Source organism: Athene cunicularia (genome assembly GCF_003259725.1).
Source record: "Athene cunicularia isolate RWA chromosome 20 unlocalized genomic scaffold, athCun1 chr20_part1, whole genome shotgun sequence".
Classification (NCBI taxonomy): domain Eukaryota; kingdom Metazoa; phylum Chordata; class Aves; order Strigiformes; family Strigidae; genus Athene; species Athene cunicularia.
In genome coordinates, this window is record NW_020799125.1 from 8158502 (window position 1) to 8169543 (window position 11042).

The 11042-nt window shown below is 37.9% G+C and overlaps 1 protein-coding gene across 1 annotated transcript in view; it reads right to left on the reverse strand.

Annotated features, from left to right (window-relative positions):
- ARFGEF2 (ADP ribosylation factor guanine nucleotide exchange factor 2) overlaps nt 1-10252 on the reverse strand; it is a 29071-nt gene extending 18819 nt beyond the window's left edge. Inside the window, exons 1-15 of the mRNA XM_026862076.1 lie at nt 10109-10252; nt 9460-9679; nt 8709-8780; nt 8274-8422; nt 7737-7867; nt 6970-7204; nt 6606-6705; nt 6240-6379; nt 5010-5118; nt 4304-4505; nt 3411-3522; nt 2630-2835; nt 1635-1719; nt 1369-1540; nt 23-174 (exon numbers count right to left, since the gene is read on the reverse strand). Of these exons, the coding sequence (XP_026717877.1) occupies nt 23-174; nt 1369-1540; nt 1635-1719; nt 2630-2835; nt 3411-3522; nt 4304-4505; nt 5010-5118; nt 6240-6379; nt 6606-6705; nt 6970-7204; nt 7737-7867; nt 8274-8422; nt 8709-8780; nt 9460-9679; nt 10109-10147 (2124 nt within the window). The 5' untranslated portion in view covers nt 10148-10252. The remainder of the gene's footprint in view (nt 1-22; nt 175-1368; nt 1541-1634; nt 1720-2629; nt 2836-3410; nt 3523-4303; nt 4506-5009; nt 5119-6239; nt 6380-6605; nt 6706-6969; nt 7205-7736; nt 7868-8273; nt 8423-8708; nt 8781-9459; nt 9680-10108) is intronic.
- Nucleotides 10253-11042: the final 790 nt, after the last annotated feature.

An 11042-nucleotide genomic window follows, 5' to 3' on the forward strand; every position in this document is an offset into this window, starting at 1 on the left:
ACAAAAAGAACTCCATACTCACTTTGAACATGGGTCTGACATGATCCAGATGAGTGGCACTAGTAAAAGGAGCCTTTGCGTGGCTTACTGCCTCCATGAGGGCTTTAGCTGTTTTAGCCATTTGTTCCATCTCCAAGTTGTACAACAACCTCCGCTGCTTCTCATTAGCTACATCTAAGGGGAACACCACACAGTTGCACTGGTTTCTTTTTTATAAAAGCATATTCCACATCTTCGCAGTGAGCATAACAGAATGTTAAATAAAGGTATTGGCAAATTAAATGTCCCTGCTCATGGCAGGTGGGTTGGAACTAGATGACCTTTAAGGCCCCTTCCAACCATTCTATGATTCTAAAATAAATCTAAAGATAAAAATCTTTCAGACTGTTAGAATTCAGAAAGGTTGTCAAAGGTTGCAAGCAAGGAACTCCAGCACTAAAACCCACACCCCAACTTAAGACTTTATTCTGTACAAAATAACTAATTCAGCCCTTTGTCACATGTAATGACTTAATAGAGTATGCTTCTCTGGCTTCCAATGATTAAGTCACTCTGCCTGCAAAAATGGATGAAAAATCCTTCATCTTCTTAGGCTGACATCATCAAAACAAAACTAGCCCTTACCAACTTGATCCATAACATAGTGTTTCTTTATCCTTATACTAAAGGCTGCAACTTCAGTTTTCAAGCAAGTCAACTTCATTCCTATTTTGACCTAGGAAACTTACAAATAGCACGGAAAACACTGAAAAACCACTGTGCTGAAGATTCAGAATTCACTAAATTGAATTAAATTAATACCAGCTATCCTGAATAAAAGCAGAGTACAGCTGGGGATGCTGGTTTCTAATGCACACTACACACACAAGTGCTCATTTGGTCTAGATGAGGACAGAACACTATCGATCATATCAAACTCCGATTTATCTTTTTCAAACATTATCAGGAGGACTGTGGCACTTACCAGCCTCTAACCTACGACACGCTACTGATTGGGTTTTTTGTCTCCCTATCCAAGACAAGCATGTGAAAACATGAAGATAACTTGCAAATTAAGTGCCACCTTCAGTTATTCTACTGTTTTCCCTCTAGGCTTCTGTTTCAAAAAACACCCCCAATCCAGTTTCCCATGCCTCCCTGCAATGGTGCCAGATGCACTTACACAGCTGTGTGCCCATCACAGAAGTAGCAGTATTACATAACTGAGCCAATTTAATTCCAAATATCTATATTTGCCACTCTAAAAGTAATTTCAGTATGGCGCAAAGATGTTTTAAAAAAGGGATCTGAACTCCACTACGCTATCCCAAAAGTTACTGCAATAGTTGAAGAGCACTGGGGTCTTTGCAGTTTCTAGTTCCTTCTTACTTGGTTTACTACATTTGGTTGTAATTGCGTATTCTTTTGTCTCTTTCATTGCAATTTTCTTTCCTTCTATTTCTTCATAGATGGTGGATAAATACTCTACTGGCAGGTCTTTACTATCATTGATTCCCCGATTCATTTTAATGTATTGATCCTTTGTCATTTTATTTTTCACCTGTAAAAAAAAATGGAAGTTGGGTGTCAGATTTTGAATGCAAGTTCCAGGGAAATTTGAACTTCTACAAATATGGGTTTTTTTAAATTTTTACCTGTGGACTGTGCAAGTCTGTAGTCAGCATTATAATAGAGTATGCCAAAACATAGGCAGTGTCAGCACTAGCAAATAGTGTTTGCCTAAGGGAGGAAAAAACCCCAACAGATTTAGAGTCTTAATTCCTCAATCCATTAGCTCTATTTCTACATGCAAGAAAAATACCCAGAAGTGCTATGCATTCAACCAAAGAGCTAACAGAGCCTAAAATTAGCCTTTAGAAACGCATGAAGGCCCGAAGTGTTTTAAAATGCAAATAAAATGGGGAAAAAAATACAAAAGCATCTTCTTCACAACGTTGAAAACCAGCAATGACTGGAATTTTCATATACATTCCCAAAAGATTATACATTATCCTTCTTCGGGTAATCCTACAAAAGCTAAAGAACATGTTATTTTTCACTCCCAAGGCTTCATAAAGAATTATATAAAACCAGTGATGCACCAACTGGACTAAGTAATAGGAACCAGTTAAGCCTGAACACACAGCTGAACTTCAATGCTAGTTTATTGCATTAGATACAACAGCAACACTTCCTACTTGCTGTCCCCCAATATACATACATTTTGTTCAACATTTAATGGGCAAAACCAGGTGCAACATCTTATTAGCTATTTATATCATGTATTTTTAATTTTGGCAATTGCTACTGCTTAATACTGTTGTTTACACTTGACCGATCTACTTTTGTTTAAAGACAGAACAGCTAATACAGAGACAATTTAACATGCTTAGGGCTTTCCTCTTCCAATAATTCCTTCTAGCAAGTATTTGGAATTTCATGAAATACCAGCATCAGGATACTTTCTAGCCAAAAGTTTCCATTTTGTCTAGCTGCTTGAAGAGGTTCAGCACCAACAAGACCTGCTCTGCACCACAAGCCTGTAGAAGTTCCTGACCCAGTATGAGTACGAGTTGCACCTTGCCCCCGAGAGTCACAACCAATACAGCCATTCTTCAGGCACTTATCCAGTACAATGGTTTTGAATTACCGTTGGTTGCATTCAATATATCTAGCAGCAAACTTCTCCATTAATCTATCGATCTTCTGGGCTTCACCTGGCAGACGAAAACCTTCCAGAAATATACGCAGAGCAGAGACAAAGTCTTTTCCACAGAAATCAAGCTGGTCTACATAGGCATACATCACTTCCTTGTTAAACTTGTTGCTTTCCCCAAGAAATTCCCCTACTTGAGTCTAAAAACACAAAAGACAGTTATTACTGTGTAATCCAACTGCCAGCTTTGCAAGAAAGTTTATAGTACGAGAATTGCACAGCTGTCAGTTTTGTAAGACCGATACGCTTCACTGAGGGGGCAGAGCAACCGTTAGAGGAATGACAAGAAACCAGTGTCATTCAAAGTGCCTTTACTCTGCATATTCTTGCTTCCCTCAATCCCCAAGGCAAGACCTGAATTACAGAGGAGCCAAAGAAAGCTGAGCTGTGCCCAATCTCACATGCAGCAGAGAACGCTCTGCCACTGCAGTACATGATATTTCTTTGCTGGCAAGATACCTACTGCTCATGCGGATATAGATAAAACACATGCTCCCACTTCTGGGGAATGCCTTCAGCTACTTTACTAAAAAGCCTGGGACAGCAAATAAATAGAAGTTAGCATTGGTATTAAGAACCTTCATTAGAACCCTTACACTTTCAGTTGCCTATTAATGAAATATGAGCTAAAGAGTAGGTGCATGTAGATGTCAAAAGACAGGGGAAAAAGATGGGTACAAGAGTATAAGTTATCTTAGGCTGCACATAGTCTTACAGAACAGAGGCGTTCTTCTTGGTGCAAAAATTGTGCAATGTCCTCTGCTGTAGTACCAAGCATTCCCTGCTCCTGTAGATACTGTATCCCTCTCTTTGGTTTTTTATTAAACCTGTTCGGACAAAGACATGGGGAAATTAAGACATACAACTGAAAAGTATCACAGCCTATAAAGTTTTAGTTTTACAGAGCCCTTCTAAACCAAAGATTCTGTGATGTAGCTCTGTTTTTTTTTCTAGTTAGAAGAGTGTCAAAGAACAGGTAATAAATGTATTAACTGTATTGCACCATAGGCTACATCTCATAAGGTACATTCAGTTGCTGATAACCTTAGAAATTATTGCTGGAAAACTCACTTAAAAACTGACCCTTTGGAAATAATAAAAAAATAGAGAATTTCCATGAAGTGTTAAAAATGTTGCTGTTCAAGACCTTTTCATAGCGTTTACAGACATGAAGACCTTCAAATTAATGAAAACAATGTAAAGCATAGCTGGACAATGATTGAATTCAATTTCAATTGAATTGAAAATCTATTGAAACTGTATTTCAATAAAAGACCACAAATGGTGTAAGAGCTGTAAGACATTAAGCCTGCTTGCTCAAATCAGTTTCTCTCTAGGTATACACACTTTCCATTCTTATGTGGCTGAACCAGCACAACAGAAATCTGTGAAACCACCCTCCACTCCACCCAAGACTTTACTGAATGCCTTTTAACTACAATAGCCTCCAGCGTTAGCTTTTGACAACAGAAGGCAAGAGTCTTCAGCACTGAGATCAATTTATAAGTGTCCCTACAGGTTTGACTGTGTAAGACCCTAAGAAGAAATATGGTTGTACACAGATTTTTTTACTACTGAATGTTTATTTTCCTGACATACTGGACTTACAGTTCTATCCCATGCTCAATTATTTCCTTTTGTTGCTTGATGACTTCAAATTGCTCAGGATCGTCTGGGACAGCAGTCTGGGTACCAACACTTCCAACTCCTGACGACACAGTGGAGTCCAAGGAACTGACACTACTCCGTCTCCCTCCACTCTCAAGGCATTTACCTTCAGCCATTTCTTGCTCAGATGGTTTATAGGAACCTATTTATGAACAGGGCAAGACTTACATTATCTTGTTCAGTCAAAAGCTTTTAGTTATAGAACTTTTTAGTAGAAATTAATGAGTCAATCTTCCTGTTTTACCATGTATAATTTTTGGCAGTCTACATTACATGAAGATGCTATATTGATGCAATTCTAAAATAATCCAACTAAGGTAGAGAGCAGCAGCAGCTATGGAGAAATTCTTGCACTTCAACTTAGTAACTGCAAGATTTGTCACATCTGGTTCTACATAAGCCAGCTTTTACAGTGTAGAAAATGGCCTGGCTAGAGCTCTTAAACAGAACCTGGTTATTTGAACCAGACACACAGAGTCCATTACTGCAACAGCATTAACAATTGTTTGCAAAATACTTCATTGGTGTAAACAAATAATTAGGTAAAAGCCTAGCATCCACACTTCCAAATAGCTTCTAAACACTGAAAAAGCATGAGGACAAACTTATTAAACAAATTAGTCTTTCTGTAAGGAAACCACCTTACCCAAGCTAGCCTGATGATTGGGGTTCACATAAAGGTCTTTGCTCCACTCTACCATACATTTTAAAATAGAAACCAAACATTCAAGTCCTTTTTTCCTCAGGCTTAATTCCTAAAAAAAACAAAAAACAAAAAACAAACACCAAAATGAAAAAACACAAACCAATATATGTACATCCACAAGTTTCTAGAAGGCATTACATCACACCATTCAAATCTTCACAAGGTCATCAGTCAGGGGAAACCTATTGATTATACAGAGTTTCTGCCCCTTAACTATTAAGGCTGAACACATCTGGGCCAAAAGCAACCATAAGTAGACTGACACCAGAACACACTCCAGCTGCTTTAAGCAGATGGTCTATTCACAGCTGATGAGTACAACCAAGGGGCAACACACACCAAATCCTAAAAGCAGGCCCTTTGTTGTATGAATTATTGTGACCATCCGCTGAATCTCTACAGTGTCAGATCTCTCCACAAGCAAGACCAGTGTGTCACTATCTCAACTGTACAATAAACAGTTCTATTCAAAATCTCAGACAAATATGTCCTGGCTTTTACTTTCATTTACTGGTTAAAGGACCACGGGGAGGGGGGCGGGGGGGGAAGTAAATAAATAAAAATTTTTTTAAAAAGTGCAAGCATATATACAATTCTAATTGAAAGTGTGAGACGCACTTAGTTCTGAGACCAATGCTGGCACCAAGTTCACCTCCACCCTTAAAGCCACTAGGCTGGGCTAGAAAAACTGCTGTAGGACACAGCCAACACCAGAAATATCTGTTCTTGCTGAAAGCAGTCTGTACTCCACTCTCCCTTGAAAGATGAGGAAAGTATAACTTTAAAAATAAAATACTTATGCTGGAGATATGGCACAAGACCTTGTGAAAAGCAAACACAAGATGAAGGTACTGCTGGTTCATAAGTCCCAGAAGGAAAGTCATTTGAGCAAGGCAGTGGAAGGCTCATGTGATTCTCTCTCCCATGGCAGCCCAACAAAAGAACCCACCACAAGCCTAATCTCACAATGCAAATATGCAAGAAAATCACCAAGTAAATTAATTGTACTGCTTCAGCATCCAATTGCAAACTAGCTAATTGATAGAAAGTAACATCAGTAGGTTACAGACCACAGAAACCACTGGAAGTGTCAATAATCATGCAGAAACAGCACCGTTTATGAAATAAAAAATAAAAATTGTACCTTATCTTCAAAGCTGTTTTTCTTACCTGTAAAGGTGTCATTCCCAACTCATGCCCACTTCGTCCCTGTGCGATTTTGGACAAATCATTTACAAGGCGTTCAAATATATTAGCAGCATTTAAGTCACAGTCATAGTTAACATAAATATCCACTACACACTGGGCATCTTGAAAATAAAAGAAAGTGCAAGTATTAAGATTCAGTATATTAGCATTTTTAAAAGAAGTCAGCCAGTTACAGCAGGCACATTGGCTTAATGCAGATATTTAACACATGCACTACAGGATCAAATTCAATTTTTCACATTTAAACAATATACGTGGCATTTGTCTTCAAAATAATTTTCATCTGCTGCCAGAGGAAGTGACTACTTTTCACAACAATGGAAATACCTGCACAAATTCTAGTTAAAGTCTGAATCACCATCCATTTGTGTTCAAAGGAGCTTGAAGAAGTTTCTAGAATATTCAGGAAGATTTCTTTGAAGAACACCTGCAAAATAGATGAGATAGAGGACTTGACAATCTGAAATTTATTAGAACTGTGTCAAACACGCAGATTAATTTATATTCAGTAATTTTTCTTGAAGAGTATTATCTCATGCATATTAGAATTTAAATACAGTAGTAATATGCTAGTTTAGTAAGCAATCAAAACTAAGATATTAACTTCTAAGTCCCAGTTGGCTTCTTATCATTGCAGTATTTTTATTTGAGAACTAGAGCATCATATAAATGATAGATAAAAGTCTCTCACCTCAATCTGCATTTTTAGATGGGTCTTAAAATTTGAAAGCAGCGTGAGAAAGATGGCAAGAGAGAGCTCAAATACATCAGGAACAGAAGAGACTCCATTTTTAGATAATGCTACACAAAGATATTGCTTGATTGCATTGATGAACATTTCATGTGTCCTGAAAACTGGACCAGCATTCTGCAGTACCGAGAGAAGAAGCTGGAGAGACACTATCTTAGAACGCAATTCATGGGATCTAGAAGAAATCCAACATTAAATACATTTTCATCGTATTTCTGAATACACACTTGGATTCAACACGACCACTACAACATTTCTTCCATGTCAAGAAGAAATGACTGCTCTTTTAGTTTGCTTCAGGGCAGGGGGCAGGAGGGGTGGAAATCAGCCTGTGAGAGATTTTGGACAACATCTATAATTTTAATTTGGAGGTTTTTCCAGGAGTATGAACATGTTAGACTAGGATAACAGATGAAACTCAGTGCTACCAAGAAGCATTCCCCCACTCCCCTATCAAAAACTTCACAAATACTATCGTCAAGGCCACTTCAGCTGATAAGAAGGCCCATAACACAGAAAACAACCCTCAAGTGTAACTGTTTAATAAACTGAAGCAAGTTTCAATCCTAGATTCATCAAGAGAACTGGATGAGCTAAACAAGGGCCTGACAGATGAATTCTGAATACCTGTTTTACTATACAGCAGCTACTTAACTGTCTCCAAAAGCTACCTGAAGAGGACAGTGTAATAAATACAGTCTGATTACTTGGGATCTGGTGGTCCATCACCAAGTGGTTTCATTGAGAGCTTGCACAACGACCTGAACACAAGGAAGGCATCCTTTTGTAGAACATGGGAAAATTTGGCAGCAGCTTGGTGTCCAGATACATCTGTTTCCTTGAGAACAAGAACACATTAGATCCTCAGTGAGACAAATGAACAGAGCAATTAGGAAGAATCGACAGCTTCTCCGAGAATTAGCTACAGATTTTTTAAAAAGGGTACATTTGCCAAAATTTAAACTAAACCTGAACAGGACAAGTGATCTGGATCTTTTCACACATGTTGACCGACCCTTCCCCTCCACCCCCACCCTGTGTTAAAATACAACATAATCAATTTTAGAACAGTTGTTTTCAGTATCTACTTAAATTGCACTTGCTGCTTCCTTTCTGAACATGAGCAGGACGCATACATTAAAGCTTCTGTCCCTTCCCTCCCCAAAATCCCACTGTATTACCTGGCATGATAAAAACATTTCTCCTTTCCTAAATATACATTAGCATCCAGTGAAGTTATTTACCAGATTATCAGTGGACGAAACAGATTGTCCATCATCTGGAATCCCGTTCGTTTGTATGTTTTCATTACTAGAGCCAGAAAGAACAGTATCTGCAGTCTCTAAAGCAGGTAGAGCCTTAACTGTTTCTGTTACCTGCTTTTCTTCAGCCACTAAAGGGGAAAAAGGAAAATTAAGATCACCCACAGAGCTTTTTTTATCCCATGACTTTGTGAAGTTCTACAACCAAGTGGGACAGAAGCAGCACTGATAAACTAGAGCTTCTCACCTACCTGCAAAAGAATAGTGTGAGACAATAACAACCTGGTTTTGTTGCCATAGTAGGTGTTCTTGACAAGATACTTAGTCACAAAAAAATAACTTCCATGCTTTTATAATCACAGGAATAAAAGTTTGGCAATACACAAACATCTATTTTACTTCAGAAAATTTTGCTACCTTTTACAGCTGACTTGACCACATCTTCCAAGATGCCTTTAACCATTTCCTTTCCTCCATCAGTTGTTTCCTCTAATGAAACAGAGATTAATTTTGAATTTAGTACTTTTATGTAGGAAGAAGGTAGAAAGGAGAAGCATGACAAGAGACAGAAGGGTTAAAAATTACAGATTTTCTCTAAAAGTTCTCCTCTAAAGCCACTTCCAAAAAGTCATACAAAAATACTCATTGATGTTATTTCCACTGTTTAAGACAAAGCACTGATATTTTTAATGCAGCAATTTTGTCACTTGTATTTATCAACTGTTACGAACTTCTCATTTTGGAATATCCTATGTTTCTAATTTGGATTCAATATATGGTTATGATAAGTTCTTCATAATACACATTATTTTTATCACAAGACTTCAATTACCTCAAAGTGATTCTGTCACTTCCTACATACTATGATTATTCTCTTCCTTTCCCTCCCCTTTATCAACCTAATCAAGTCAATTTCCATTATAATTCTATATACATAAACTATATATAGTTGTATGAGAACTCTAGAGAAAACAAGAGCCTTTCTTCAATGGTTATAATGTTGTAGACAAATTAAGGATGGCCTGTATACTCGAAATAACCACTGAGAAAACCTGAGTGTGATTTGAGCCAACAACCCCCATCACTTCTGCACAAAATAGCCTAAAAGAGCATTTTCAGATAGGAAGACTGTAACTAAAAGCAACAGACACAACCTATTCTTGTTCACCTGATGCTGGAAGAGCCAGATCCTGCTCCAACTTCACGTCTCCATTTTCTGCCCTCTCAGGCTCACCGTTAGTTAATTCTGCACTGAGAGGAGCAGTGGGTTTGCCCTCCTGATAGCTGTGTTTTAACTGGCCAATCTTCGGAGACTTGGACACCACTTGAATTGCAGGCGACTGGGATTTTTGCTGATTTGCTTTTTCTACTTCTCTGGATTCTTGTACCTTGAAAAACCAATGTGTAAAAGTTAATCTAAGGCATAAAACATGATAAGGGAAAACACATGTCTATGATGACCGATGTTCCTTTGCAAATTCAAGTGTTATCAAGGAAGGAACATTGATAATAACATCACTTGACCTGTCAAATTAAAAAGATACTCTTCAATCTTATTTTAAAAGTATCCCATCATTTGTTTATAGAAAGCCATTTGGCAGAAAATAGTGTGAAAACCTACTGTGTTACCAGCAATAAGCTTGATATTTTTAATCAGTCAGTATGCTTCAGTGCAAGACTTGAGAGGTTTTTTTTAAAATTACTAATCAATAGACATTCAACTACAACGACAGACCCATTCAAAATAATAATAAAAAGTTTTCTATTCATTTGTCAAGCCTAAACATTGGAGATGAGCAAAAGTAATAGTTACATACAGCTTGATTTTCCATCCGTGTAAAAATGACATTTAACATCTGTGTAAGGGTAGCTTTGGCAGTTGTCTGATTAATAAGATTTTTACTGGCCAGATAAATGTTGTAACAGGTTCTAACAGTCTGAAGAATTGTTCCTTCATGAATTTCTATATACGGAGATGTTACTGCAGTGAGGAGTGCCTGAAAAAGTCCATAACACAGTAAAAATTAAATCTAAGCAAGCAGGCAACAATACACTTCATGCAGGTCTTCCATAATAACCAGTGGGTCTGTTATGAAACACATATATCTGTAAGACTTTGTAAAGAACTTCTAGTTCTCTGAAATGACATTTCAAATCAAAGACAGTTTAACAGAACTTCCACATATCTCTGTTCTCTCCTGAGCTGTTAAAGGGTTTTATCACAACTAGCTTTCCACTAAAGGAGATATTCCACCTCCAAACAAAACAGTTGTTACATTCTGTGGCTAATTTCTGTGAAAGGGCCAATTGGTCTACGCTGTCAAACTAAATTATTAGGTTTACCAACTTCTAACCTCAGCTACATTAGCCCAAGTAGATTTCAGAACCAGAACACACAGCACTGATACTACTATATCTGAGAACATATACTGCAAGTGTCTGCAAAAATGGACATGAGAGCAGACAGGCTAGAGCAGCAGGCCATGAGACTGCATCCCAGTGACAGTGCTTTCAGTTGAAGGCTGACAGCAATTCACTGGCCTAATGAATGTGGGCATTACTGAGCCTAGATGATGAACATCACGCTGCCTGCAAGATAAAGTATCCAGGCCATGGTTCATCCCAGAGAGAATGACACTTACAAAGAACTGCCTTATGTTCTGCTTGACCAAGGAGAAATACATTTAACATACCAAGCCTGACCTTATGACAACCTCCCGAAATTCAACAACACATCTAACAGTGTAAGAA